The following is a 15,056-nucleotide window of genomic DNA, read 5'->3' as shown; positions in this document are numbered from 1 at the left end:
GTGAAATTTACACAAGCTCAAAATCTGAGAGAAAATTTTTACAAGATGTTCTATAGATGGCATTTAGATCCTAAAAAGTTGGCTTCTATGTATCCGAATGTACAGCCTAAATGTTGGAGGTGTGGTTCTCTCGACGCTACATATTATCATATATGGTGGACCTGCCAAAAGGTTAAGGCATTTTGGATAAAAATATGGTGGGTCATGCAAAATGTTTTTAAAAGAAGGATAAAGTTTATTCCTCAGTTATTTTTACTAGGTATATGTACTGACTTTACAGTGGTAGAGACCAATTTGATTCTGCACCTGATAACTGCAGCAAGACTGTTGGTGGCGCAATATTGGAAGAAGGAAGACTTGCCTACAATCCAAGAATGGACATTGAAAGTAACAAACTTAGCCGAAATGGCTAAAATATCGGCATATCTCAAAGATCATTCAAATGAGATATATAAACGAGACTGGAAAAAATGGATTGACTATATACAAAATAAATACGGGACTAAGAAATTCCAGTTAGCCTATGCTTAAGATCAGAAATGATTTAAACTCTTAAAAGTCAGTTCAGTAAGAAGAAGCTAAGGTCAATCTAGAATGTCATTAATTTCTTTATTTCTTTTTTCTCAATAGATTTTAGACTTTGTTAGTTAAAAATCCATACCGTGTACGGGTTCTGGGAAGTCGGGGGGGGGGGAAGGAGGAGGGGGGTGGGGGGTGGAGGGAGGGAGGGGTACACACAACAAAAAAAATTGTACTTCAATGTCTTAATGATTGACAAATGATGACATATTTGTGTTTTTTTTAAAGAAAAATAAAAAAGTTCTGTTTAAAAAAAAAAAAAAGAATACTCACTTTTGAATTTGTTTAAAATTGACCTAATATTTTTTAAAATCATCAACCTACCTAAGGTGGCTTGTCAATTTTATATTTGACTTGTATATGGTTACATCAAAGCTAAAGTTCAGGTAACCACTCGCTCACTTTCAAGAATGCCACTTCTCTTAACCTAATGGATTTATAAAATGTATCTAATCTACTGGAGCTATGGACAGAAAGAAATGAGTAGTCCAATGGTGGATTCCGGATCCCGTTGCAACCGGTACAGTTGCAACGGGGCCTGATGTCCTCCCCATGAATGGCGCAGTGCGTGTGCACATGCACGCAGTGCGTGCATGTGTCCTACCCTGCAGCGATGCCTCCGCGATGCTCCAGCTGCTTGGTGGAGCATTGCACAGGTGCTGTACACGTCGTGTGTACAGTGCCTTAAAGACAGGTAAGTACGGCGGGCGGGCAGGTGGGCCCTCCGGACCACCGTACTGGAACGGTACCCGGTGCTCCGGACAGGCACCGGTGTACTTGTACCGGGGCATTTCGCCTGCAACCCACCACTGGAGTAGCCCCTGATGCTGCTGGATCATTGGCATTATGCACTTTCTCTATAATTAAATATAAACAGAATAACTGCCCATTTGCAGCACATTGCTATCCTCACATTTCTTAACACACTCCATGAAAACAGGTGGCTTTAAAATGAAGGATGCAACTGGGTGATCAAAGCTCTGTGTTGTCTTAGTGGATATTATATGCATTTTATACATATAGAAAGGTGTGGGACTTTGCCTGATTATGGCCCCCATTTTGAAGCCAGTAGATGCCCCTGCAGTATAGGTATTAAGTGTTGACATTGTTTAGAATAGGGGTGTCAAACTCGGGGGCCAGATCCGGCCTGCAGGCTGCTTATATCTGGCCTGCGAGTCCTCCTGAGCTCTGTTTTTGCTTGCAGAGGGTTGCAGGAGACTGTCTCAGGCTAGTAGAGCACTTGGGCCACTGCAGGTGCCCCGACACAAATGACGTCAAGCTGGCCATGCCCACCTTGGCTGCACCGAACCCAGCTCCCTGAGGTCAAACACAACCACAATGCGGCCCTCAATGTAATCGAGTTTGACAACCCTGGTTTAGAAGAAGCCTTCCACAGAAGGGCCATTAAATGTAATGGCTTCTGGCAAAGAAAACTAGCTGATAGATAGTTTGCAAAACATTTGGAGTCTTTATTTGTTTAAAAAGGGAGCTATTTTGTGTTTTATTTTTATGCTTTTTAAATGTAAATAATACCTTCTCTATCATCATAGATTATGGTGATTTGAGGGAAGTTCAGTTGTACTGTAGAAAAATATCCTCCTAGCCCAGGGATGTCAAATTCATGTTGTCATGTTGTCACAGAAGTGTCACATGATGTATTGGGACTTTTTCTCCTTTGCTAAACCAAGCAGGGGCGGGACCAGCATGTGAAGCATCCGTCCCATAGGCTGAGAGTTTGACACCCCTGTTCTAGATGAACAGGATAAAAATGTATTACTTTTGGCCCAGTAAATAGCTGGGCCCAATAGATTGTCCTCATGAGAAATACTTCAAGCTTTATACTAAGAAAATAACCAGCAACCTAGGGACAAAGGCATATCTGAAAGCTAATGTTACCTGCTTTATCTATCAAATGGTAAAGAATGTCTAGTGCAAACCTCGTTCAATCCTTCACAAGTAACCAACTTCCACTTTAGGAATCATAATACTCTGAAAGCAGTTCCAGATCTTGGTTTTCCTGCAATATCCTTCACCTGCAATGAAGATAAAACTTTTGCAAAACTTCTTTTGTTTATTGCTTAATTTTCCCACTGAAAGGAACTGTTGCTTCAAAGTCCCTCATAGCTCTGAATTTCAGGCCCTGAAAGAGAAATGCTAGTTTGATCGGTTTGAAGTGTCCGTTCAGTACCCTGAACAAAGGGGCAGTCAGTCCGCTTCTGTATTTTAGCAGGGGATAAGCAGGAATGCTAGTGGGCCATACATCTTTCTTTCTTCCTTCCTTCCTTCCTTCCTTCCTTCCTTCCTTCCTTCCTTCCTTCCTTCCTTCCTTCCTTCCTTCCTTTTTGTGTGGAAAGAGTAGGGGAGAAGATGAAAGGAATTTTGTGGCTACTAAATCTGAGGCATCTCTGGGCAAAGCATTGAACTCGAATTTCAAGCTGATAGAAGGGGAGACAATCCTAAGTCCTCCCAACTACTTCTGAGGACTGAGGGAGTTAAAAATAATGGCAGCATGCCACAACCTGTGAAGTTTCTCACACTGCCTGTAACAATTAAACAGGAGTGTCTCAGAACTGAACCAGATCACTGGTAAAGATGAAAGAGTCCATTCCTTCAAGAAACTAAAACTCCTAAGAAGATGGTTGCTCTTGGTCCCTGCTTCAGGACATGGAGTACAAAGCATGGCTCTGTATTTCATGCTCCCATCCCACTTCCATTTGGCAATCTCCAACTGAAAATATGAAGCAGATGGTCAAAAATAGACACTGATTGGTTGAGCCAGGATTTCAAAAATCAAATTGAGTTAAATTAAGTTAAATAAATAAGTTGATTTTGGAAGGGAGGTTAAAACAAAATAATATAATTTCTTCCTGGCTGTGAGAGAGAAATCTTTCATTCTTCAGGTGTTATTATTCTAAAACCCAATTGATTTTTTAGGATTTCCAGGGTCGCTCTCATAATAGCATTTTAGGTTCATTGCCATCATTACCATTTAATATGTGCCTCATGAAGAAAAAAGCAGCTGAAGGAAATTATTCTGACAGGAGAATGTCAGTGTAAAAATTCAATTTATGAGCTGACTAAAAAGAGATAGTAACACTTTTGTTTGAGAACCTGGCAACACTTCAGTCCTTTTTGGCTTTTCTTTTTAAAATGACAAGTATGACTAACAACAACATGTGCAACGCAGGGCCTTCCTAAAAGTTACTTCTGGCCATGCCTCACATGGTCCAAAATCCAAGCTTAGTGTGATCACCAGGCTCTGAAAACAGAAGAGTTTCAAAAATCAGAAAGGAAGAAAGCTTTTTCTTTGGTTTTTTTTTTGTCCCCCTTCCTACCCTATTCTCTTAGTCTTTAGCTAAAATATGGAAAGGAAGGCCAGGAAAACAGAGAGGCTGGCATGGCTGCAGATAGACACACACACACCAAAATGTATTGACTCTTTGCAGGGTGGGGGGTGGTGGTATTGGCTGTTAACAGAGGAAGAACTAATATGAATTCCAATGCTTCAAAGCAGAGCATTTTCTGGACATGTCACAGACAGAAATCATTTGGAAGCTGATTTGGTTTTCCCCTCTAATTGACAAGCAGATTGTGGTTCTGGAGCATGTTTTGTTTTCCAGCAATCCTGAGGAGAGGGGAGGGAAGAGGATGGGTGAGGAGTTGATTACTTGGAATCTTTTAAAATGGGTTACTGCTGGGTTTTTCTTCTTCTTACTTGTATTATGGTGAGACTATATTGATCTTCCTACTTCAACTTTTTAAAATTGTAATAATCCCAGGAAGTTTGTGTATTTAATAGCCCCCCTCCCCCAATTTAGCTACCTCAGAACTTCTTAAAGCAATTGGTGTAACCTCCATGCAAAAGGCACAGTTCTGTCTGCACTGCATTGCACTTTTTGGCCCATGAAAAACAGCAGGAACCTGAAGGCAAACAGCTGTCTCGGAAATCATAGGTAGCACATTCTAAATATTAGTTGCTTGAAACTGAAAATGGGAAAGGCTGCCTGTCCAGATCTGTGAACCTCCTGAATGGACTTGGTTGGTTAACTGGGAGATGGAGCTATGAATCCTGGATTTGAGCTTTTGACCTGATCCAGATAACTGGTAGGTGTTGTGGTCTTTAGTGCTGTCAGTTTCTCCCTATCTACATATACACTAATACTCTGCTCAGCTTATGAAGCCTTGCATGCAGGAAGACAGGGAAAATGCCAGTCAGTGGTTGAGCCTCTCCCTCTCTTCTTTGCTAAACAGCTATGGCAATTTTTGTTTGTATTTGAGCAAGAGGCTCAGACCCCTGGACAATTAGGAGTGGGGTTTTAGGAGCTTCTGAGTCTTATTCCTTGGCTCTTGGGTGCTTTTCAAGAATTGTTAAACTATCCATTTCTTCTGGTTTATTGTTTCATTAGTATCAAGATGCTTATCTCTTACCATGTGTGCCCCTTCAGGCATGAATATGGCACTTTTGCAGATTCCGCTTTATGTACGAGCCTCCCGAAATCAATCATTCTAAGCCTGGATCTTCAACAAAACCAGTAGAATTTTTTAATAATCTAATTTTAGATTTTGGCATTATTTCAGGTCTGGGTTTTAGGATCAGATTGTGCTTTTCTTTGAGGGTTTTTCCTATTTAAAAATTACTGATAAATAACTGCATCATTCAGATATGATGCCTCATTGTTTCTTCACAGGAATCAAGCCTATAGGAATGGACATAGAATTACAGTTAATTAAATACAAGTTTGTTGATGAATGTGGCAGGAGAGATACCTTGGCCACATTGCATCTTGTTATGGTGAATTTGATACTAGATCAATTATACACTACTGAAAGTTCTTTGTAAATCATTACCATTCCAGTGGTTAGAGTTTTAGCATCACAATTCAAATTGTTTGGTATGAAATGATGATAAATATTAAATGTGGTATCAGTATTCCTTTTAATGTGAAGAAGATATTTTACATAATATTTTAGAAAGGGAAGACAACCCTGGAAAAGGAAATGAAACCCAGTTTGCATTTTGAAATATGGCCAAAACTAACAATTCTGTAATACAGTGCAGATGCAATATCCCAGTGGCGCTTAATCTGCATAAGGCAGAAGCTTATTGTTGCAAGACCCAGAATTGCAGGAGTACATCCAGTATGTCAGTGATAGAATTTTGGATTATAGCCCTAGAAATCTGGATTTAAATTTTTATTTAGGCTGAAATTGGCAGACTTCATGCATGGCTCAGTGATAAATCTCTCCCAACGCTTAATCTCATATTCAGGAATTTGCTTGCAGCAGAAACTTGCAGACATGGCATGGCTAGACAAGTCATTGCAGACAAGATAGTAGTTACATATGCATAGAAGATGTGCCCACTGGTGAACGGAGAAATTGAACTGTGTGCATTCCTGCTCCAGGATTTAAATTCTTGGCTTCCATCTTTTCTGAATATGGGTGCTCACTGAGGATGACCTGAAATTGTAACATCTGAATAGAAGCATGAATCCAGTTATAATAAGCAAACTCAGTCATGGGTTAGATTATCAGGCCAATTTCTTGCTGTTGATGTTTCTATGATTGTAGGCAATGAACACAAAATAGCTAGAGGTTTATATGCAAGAGATGAACCAGGGTTTGCCAAAAATCTGCCATGAATTCTATACCTCTATCAGAAATGAAATGATAATGCAACTCATAGTTTCAGAAAACCTGTGACTAAATATATCAGCCTTTTCAGGAGAGGAGGGAAGTCTGTGTAATACCCACTGCAATTAAATATTTTCATTGAAAAAACATGCCATTATCTACATCTAAATGTACATGTAAGAGTCTGTCCACAATTAAAACACCTCAGTACAATAATTCATTTAGCATTTGACAGAAATGCATTAAAAAGCCAAGGACTAACACATATTTTTCCCTGGTAATTTTTATCTATTTACTTCTCATACTGCATTCATCTGTTCCCATGCTTTTATTGTATTCAGCAACCAATCTTCAATTTCCTATTAAGGCAATGTTCCATAATTTTCCTGTACACTTTATCATAAACTAATGTACAATAACATTTCTTTCTTGTATTCTGACATTCTTCAGTGACCCACTGAGGATCAAAAATTGTACACTCTTCCCTTAGCAGAAAGACACACTGCACGTCCCAGATTTTGATTATTGTCATTTCTTGTGCTTTTTTGATCAGAATCCTGCCAAACATCTTCCCAAGCACATGTAAAATCTAATCCCCATGTAATTTTTGTATTCATTTGTGCCTTTCCCCTTTGAATAGGAGAACAGTGACAACATTCTTTCACTCATCAGGCACAGATTGATCCCTCACACACATGTTAACCAAGTCACACAGCCACTGCCTGAACAAACCATATCCATATTTTAGCATTTGACAAATTACCATCTGCATCTGCAGGCTTACATATGTCCACATTTTCACATCATTTATGACTTGCTTTTCATCCCCCCCATAACACTAACATTTGTAGCATTTGTTTCAATTCCATTCTTTGACGTTTCATTACCATCTTTATATAAATCTCCAAAGGACTCCTTTCAGCTTTTCTTCAGTTTTATCCCAAATAATTTCATCCCTTTTATTTAAATTCCATTCATCCTGCTTAAGATTTCTCTTCAGGAACTTCCAGAGCATTTTTATTTCTGTCAAAATTATTCTGCCTTTTTTCTGCCTCTTAATTTTAACCATTCTTTGTTCCCTTTTAGTATGTTTAGTAATGATTTTGTTCTCTATAATACTATGCAATATTGTTATTCATCATTTTCAGCAATCATTCTCTTATATGCATTTTTTCTTCTCCACATCCTCTTTCACATAATTCCACCAAATATTCTTTTTCATCCTGAGGGGCTCCATCACTGGAGGTTTTCAGACTTATCTGAAATGGTACAGGTTCTCCAGCTTGAGCAGGAGACTGGACTAGAAGACCTCCAAGGTCCCTTCCAGCCCATTCTATTCTATGCATCCTTCTCATTACACTTCTGCAGGTAGTGCTGGGTTACTTACTTATGAGGAACTGGAAATTTGGTTGCTAAGTGATACAATCATTAAGCGAATCATTGTGTTAGTGGACTAGATTTTATGACTATTTTTACTGTGGTGGTTAAGCAAATCTAATTAAAGTTGGCTAATTAAAGTTGAGTACAGGTTGTAAGTCACCTTTTTCAAAGGCTGACCTAACTTGAGCCATTGTTAAATGAACAGTCATAAGTTGAGGACCACCTGAATAGTATTTTGTTCCCAGCAGCTTCTACATCTTCTTTATTTATGTTTATGTTTTTTTATTCTACTTTGTAACTATCTTTTGGTACTTTTCATTCAAGACTCCCTTTTCTTGCAATAGCTCTGCTTGCAATCCAGTATCATTCTTTAAAAAAAAAAAAAAAGTGGTATATTCCACATTCAGAAACTTTTATGGCATCTGTTTTTTTCCCCTTACTAATTCTCTTAGTCTTCAATCATAAAGAAATCAGTCATTCTTTTAGATTTATATTCCTTTGCCATATGTATATATTAACAGATTTATGCTTATATTTGAAAATTGCAAACCATTTCCTAAGCAAATTGTCCCAATCATCATTGTATTCATTCTTGGTTCTCCAAATAGTCCAATTTATACTCTCTCATTCTTGCCCATTTTAGGGGAATGGGATCTTTTATAAAACAGAATCATTTTTTCCTCTAATTTCTCAGAAATTGTTTTTTCTAGGGTTTATTCAGAATATTGATACTGAAACTGATATTTTTGACATTTTTTTTCATGACATGTATTAATTTATTCTCTTTACCATTTACTCTTCTTACATTTTAAATCACAATCTTCCATATACTGTGATTATCACCAGATAGAGTCATAGAATTTTACCTCCAGAACCATTACAGCTTTGGCCAATCAAGGTTTCACATAGCATTTTTAATACTACAGAGAAGGTATACAGTAAGTTCCCTGTTAACTGTAACTCAATTCAGTTTTGCTCAGTTGGAATTTCTACTGAAAGTCTTGGGATCTGACTCTTACAGGTCTATATTATGTAGAGCATTTATAGAAGTAATCACTAATTTTCCTTTGTAACATGCTTCTTGTGTACAGTTTTTGGCCTCTGGCCTCTAATAAAGTAAGTAAAATAATATTGTTTATGGTACATTTTTCTCATCCAATCGGATTAATTTTATCTTGTATTGACCTGAATTGAATTTACTTCTTTTTAAAAAATAAAGTTCCATAGTCAATGTGTTTTATATTTTTTGTAAGTTACTTTGATATGTTCTGTTTTTAGTCCTTGTCAATCCAAACATATTGCTAATAGTGTGGATGTTTATAGTTAGGCTGCTCTAATATTACAGGCATTGTCATCATTCTGGTTCATACCATTCTCCATTTTGTCATAGATTTAAGTATATGGTTGATTTAACCACTTCTTCTTTCTAATTATTAAGGTCTGGAGAGAGGATTAACAAAGGCTTTGAAGAAACTGGATGACTACCTGAGAAATCCTTTGCCTGAAGAGATAGACACAAGCAACATTGAAGAAGAAAGAGTGTCAAAACGCAAGTTTCTTGATGGGGAGGAGCTGACCCTTGCAGACTGTAACCTCCTGCCCAAGCTTCATGTTGCCAAGGTGAAATGCTCTCATATCCATGACAGACCTGAAACTCAAATACCAATAGTAGCTGGTTGCTACTAAGATCCATTTATACTACATGTTTCCCACTTCTGTTAGGAGAGAGAAGTTCAGAATAGTCTTAGATCGATAATTAGGTATTCTTTGAATGGATTGAGGCACCTGTAAACATATAGCAACTTCATTCATCAAGGTGCTACCCAAGCATATTGAAGTAAGACTGATGAAATCAGGTGTGTAACTCTTAGTCTTAAGATTTTCAAAAAACAGTGATAGCTCCCTAATTGGCTCCAATACCACCTGCCAATCTACCCAAATCTTACTCAAGTAGCCTTTTTAAAATTTAAGCTTGACTTAAAGGGGACTTTACTTCTAAACTGCATGTGAGTCAATAGTGTGATATACCTGAAAAAATATAGGTTTCACATCTTAGGAAATACGTCTGGTACTTCAGTATTTGAGGTGGCACTGTAACATTTGAGGTGGTCAGAGTCTACCTGAAATGTTGTAATTGTTTTGTCTACTGTTCTTTGAAAAGTGCCAGAAAATTTGCAACAAGTTCAGGGAAATAGAAAAAGGATAGTTTTTAATCTTAAATCTTTATTATAGTCTTAAAATCAGAATGGTCAGACAGAAGAATTACAGGTAAGCTTTGTACTCTTTCATGGGCATTTCTTCATCCCTAATATGGATACTATGGATAAAAACAGGATGATCATTGGACTAGAAGCCAAGTCCTATGAAGAGAAAATGAAGAAACTGGAATGTTTAGTTTTGAGAATAGAATATTATGTGGGAATAGAACACCGTTCTTCAAGTAATGCGTGTTGCAAACATTTTCTGACAGCAAGAGCAATTAATAATGGAACTAATTACTCAGAGAGGCAGGGGACTCTCTTTCAATGCATGTACTAAAACAGACAGATAGCCATTTGTTACAAATATTTCAGTTTCAATCCTTGCACAAGAATGGACGTGATGTCTTAAGTGGCCCCTTCCACCTCTATCATTCTACGTCCCTTCTGAAACATGAAGAATCTTGGAAAATAATGGCTTCATAATTCATATAGCTTCAGAAGTTGTGTATTTTTCCAGGTTAAATATATATTTTACATGGGACTAAAACAACCTTTCCAGGATTTACAAATTTGAAAAATCTCTGAACACCTTTCTTTATGGGAGTTTATGGCAGATTCTAAACTAAAATAGTCATGTCAACATTTTGGCATAGCTAAAGAAGACTTCCTCAACTAGCTGTCCTCCAGATGTGTGAACACCAATGCCAAGAATTTCTCAGCCAGCATGACCTTGTTGAGGATTTTGTAACTTGAAGTCCATACAACTGGAAGAAGTCAAATTTGGGGGAGGCTTGGCTTCATGCTGGACAAAGGTCATTATTTAGGCTTTTTTCAATGAATGATAAGTCAAAGGTTCCAAAGCATCTTATAGGTGAAGCATTTTCTTTCTTTGGGAGAGAAAAAAAAAGTTGAGTGAATGAAGACATAAAAGTTACTGTAAAAATTATGCATTTTTCCCACATGTTAGACAGTAGTGGCAGATGGAGGCATGTCAAAGAAAACAGGACGTCCAATAATTTGCAAAACCTGTTTATTTTAAATTATACAGGACCATGGTTATCATTTTGCTGTCATATACATATTTTTTTAGAAAAATATATAGTGTAAAGACATAAATAGGGCAGAAGATACTTCAGATTCTGCAAAAGTCATCTAATTAACATTGATGTTTGGCAAATAAATTCAGCACAGACACCTCTTCATGCTGTTCAGTAAGATAAATTATGTAAAGTAAGCCAATCTGTCTAAATGTATTTTCTAGGTTTCCATAAAGCTAATTATATATACCAAGACAATTAATACTATTATCATTTAGTTAATTTGATTTTAAACTATTGGTTAAGATTCCTGAAGGCTTAGTGGCATCTATTGGCAAAATTAGGCACATACTTATCTCTCTCCTGATTTAATTCTTTTCTGTCAAAATTAATACATAGTGTCTACAGTTAGTCTTACAGTTTCTAACTTATTGTTAATGTTTCATCTAAATAGTGAAAGCATTGCTGTGCCACAAGTCCTGCTCATTTTGTTCAAGCATGAGGTGGATTTTTTTATTTCTCCTTTTTGTGTGTATGGGTGTCTTTCAGCCAGTGTTGATATCTGGACACTGCTTGGATGAATTCTCGTAGTTTTCTAGTCAATATTTCTTGAAGTGGATTGCCATTGTCTCCTGCCTAGGGCTGAGAGAGAGCAACAATCTAAAGTCATCCAGTTGGGTGGATAGCTAAGGCAGAGCTAGAATTCACAATTTTTCAGTGTCTAGTCTTATTCCTTAAACATTACACCAAACTGGCTTTTGTTATTTAACTATAGATATTATTTGTTTGTTTGTTTGTATAACTGCCCATCTCACCTAAGCTATTCTGGGCAGCTCATAACAATCCAAAAAAAAGTTAAAACCCAAGATATAAACATATAACCATCAGTAACAACTTTAAACAAAAATAAGCATAAAGGTATAGGTTCCCCGCAGATTTCCGGCTCTAGGGGCAGTGCTCATCTCTGTTTCTAAACCGAAGAGCCAGTGCTGTCCGAAGACGTATTTGTAGTCATGTGCCCAGCATGACTAAACACTGAAGGCGCATGGAGCACTGTTACCTTCCCACCAAAGTGGTCCCTATTTTTCTACTTGCATTTTTATGTGCTTTCGAACTGCTAGGTTGGCAGCAGTTGGGACGCTCACTCTGTTACGCCACACTAGGGATTTGAACCACTGAACTGCCTACCTTCTGATCAACGAGTTCAGCGTCTTAGTCACTGAGCCACCACGTCCCCATAAAAATAAGCATATTCAGTGACAAAAAACCCTATCCTTGTGTCAAGCTCAACAATTCCATTGTAAAATGTTATTTCCTTTCTTATGTGTCTAATAAAATCAATAATATTTATAAGTATTAAAAGCCCTCCATTTTCATTTTAGATTGTAACAAAGAAATATCGCAATTATGAATTCCCAGGAGAAATGACAAGACTGTGGCAATACCTGAACAATGCTTATGCTCGGGATGAATTCATCAACACTTGTGCTGCAGACAAAGAGATTGAAATAGCTTATGCAGAAGTAGCTAAACGGCTTTGCAAATCTTAATCAGAATCAGCAAGATCCATTTCTCCAAAGAATTCCTGTTTTATAGATGCTTTTCCATGAATACCTTCAAATATCTATGTATGAAAGTTGGATAACTTTAACGAGATTCATAAGTTTTCTGGATGCATCTTGACCAATATTTCACTTATGAAATACTGGATGAAGAGAAGACAGTGTGGAATAGAGAAAGCACAACTCCAAATTATTATGTTTTATAATTTATGATTTGGCGGGAGTACTTGGAGAGGGTGGGAACCTTCCCTTTTCCTAGAGAAAATGTAGGACAGGAGAAAACATTTCTGAAATCTTTACCAATAAACTGGAACGAATGTTATATGGTCCACTGATATCATTTGGCTTCATTCATATACTTGGGCTAAAAATTTAAAGGTAAATACAGAGTATAATTTTGCCTATTTCTTGCAAATGTTTTTCCATGGACACTAACTATGATCTATCTGAAAATACTGTATGCTAAAATTAGGGTTGGGAAGCTTACATTTGGAGGGAAAACAGGGGTGACAGTAAGAAAATGTATCTTAAGCAGAGTGTTGCTTTAAGACTATTTAGCATAATTTAAGGCCTTCCAAAACCTATTCCATCAACTCAGATAGCAGGGCCTAAAGTTCAGTGGGAAGCTTTTAAATCTTAAATCTAATGGGAATCATAATCCAAGTATATCTAATGTGGTTCAGGCTGGCGATCTTACAGGTTTAAAGGAAAGGCTGGAAGTTCTATTTGGAAGTAGAATTTTTCCACCTAGTTTTGGGTAAAAGTAAGAAAATGCCACTGAACAAACCTGAATGAATATTAAAAATAGAGAGGTTCATGCATCTCATTTTCTTCCATGCAGAAGTTGGAAGCATTGAAATAGTGATTCAAAAAATGTGTCTTTATGACTTGTGGAGTTGCTAGAAAGAGGGATATAGGAACAGGGATCTAGATAATCTTAAAATCTCACTAATGTTCTGAACTTTCATATTTTGTGATACATGCAGTCTTTGCAGAAGGAATTGTGCTTTAAGACAATGACTGCTTTGTTCTGTCAATTGCTCACCACCGTATTTACTTGTAATGAAATGTAGAGGTTGAGTTCATATTCTTTTGGCACTTGCAAGAAAAAAAATTGAATATGATATAGCAGGACTGCCAACTAAGTTGGACAACATCCAGTTGCATTCTTTTAACTTCAATAAAGGAGACATTCAAATTTTCTATTATTTTCTTTAAGCCATAAAAACAAAGGAAGATTTTTGTTTGTAAAATCTTTATTTGAGACCAGGCTCATATACATAAGTGAAGTGGTGTAGAAGACTAGGAACCTGATCTTAAGTCTCAAGGAGCATTCTGGGGCTGTACAACCCTCAACTCTCAAAAAATGATGCCTCCTGAGGGTGTTTCCATATGGAGGGCTTTGTGGACTAGCAACAAAACATAATATATAGCTAGTTCACCTTGTCTTGCTTAAGATATATTTATGTGGAAAGCAAAAAGAAGATAGAGAATACAGAAAGCAGTATGAGTGGGAAAGGTATAATAAGGACCTGATGGTGACATCCATAAATTCTATTAAGTCAGGGAGCTGCCACAGTAAAAGTCTTTCCTTGAAACATATAAGAAATCAAAAAAAAAATTTCTTTTAAAAGTAGCTGCAGAAATAACCCTGCAGCTATGTTCAGAATGTAAGCAAGCTAAGACAATACAGATTCCATCAGCCTCTTCATGCAATTCTCACATACCTACCATTGATTGCAATGAACTTCCACTGGAATCTACAGTAATCTAAAATGAGACCTTCCATCATAAATCTTGGCTATAGAAAATAAAGCTGTGCTGTATCCTTTGTTTATATCCATCATTTTGTTTTCATTGAACTTTGTAATGCCTCTCTTGAAAGTCCATGAACTCTCCAGTTTTCTTTCTGAATGGACAAATTAAAGTCAGGCTAGACTAGAAAGCAATGGTTCCTGATTTTAAAACATTGCTGAGAAAACAGTTGGCTCAGAAAATGCAAGTAATAGCCAGAAAAGTCTAGTGAGATCACAAAAATCTATTCACAAAAAAATAGAAGAGAAATCAGGCTGGAATTATTTCTACTTTAAAATGTATGAAATATTTTCCAAATCGGCATTCAAAAACAGATGATCCTATATATAATAAGCATGGCCTGTTTTTATGTAAAGAAGAGTAATATTGATATCTCTCTCTTTTTTTAATGCTAGTCTCCACTTCTGAAACTGCTGATCAGTTAGGCTATTGTGAATAAAATTAGGGCTAATGGCACACAATATTTGTTAAATAAAGTGAAGACTTGCATGTATGAATGAGATAACACAAATGAATAGGCATAACTCTCATTTCCCTTGTTATCAAGAAAATTCAGTCCAAAAAGTTCACAGATTTCTCCATGTGTGTTCAAATGATAATGAATCAATTATATTAATGTGTGAATCAGCTTTCCTTTGAATGGAATTAAAATTGATTCTTTGCTTCAATACTAAAAGCTGAAGAAACAAGCAGAGAAGAGAGGATTAAAATGTAATGTCAGTGCCATTGATTCCTCGGTACTTCACAACCTTTGAGTGTAGAGAATTTCTCTGGCCCCTCTTTGTCTCTTATTCTGCCTGTTGATTTAAAATATTGCTGATCCCAGATAACTTCCTTCTTCCTTGAAC

General features: G+C 37.0%; 1 protein-coding gene across 2 annotated transcripts in view; it reads left to right on the top strand.

Moving 5' to 3' along the window:
* Window positions 1–14,725, top strand: part of CLIC5 (chloride intracellular channel 5) — a 75,245-nt gene extending 60,520 nt beyond the window's left edge. For both annotated transcript variants that reach the window (XM_032212484.1, XM_032212485.1), the window contains exons 5-6: window positions 9,032–9,213; window positions 12,214–14,725. In XM_032212484.1, coding sequence (XP_032068375.1) covers window positions 9,032–9,213; window positions 12,214–12,381 — 350 coding nt within the window. In that variant the 3' untranslated portion in view covers window positions 12,382–14,725. The remainder of the gene's footprint in view (window positions 1–9,031; window positions 9,214–12,213) is intronic.
* Window positions 14,726–15,056: the final 331 nt, after the last annotated feature.

This window comes from Thamnophis elegans, chromosome 3 (assembly GCF_009769535.1).
Source record: "Thamnophis elegans isolate rThaEle1 chromosome 3, rThaEle1.pri, whole genome shotgun sequence".
NCBI classification, from domain to species: Eukaryota; Metazoa; Chordata; class Lepidosauria; order Squamata; family Colubridae; genus Thamnophis; species Thamnophis elegans.
This window is presented reverse-complemented; position numbering and strand designations above follow the sequence as displayed.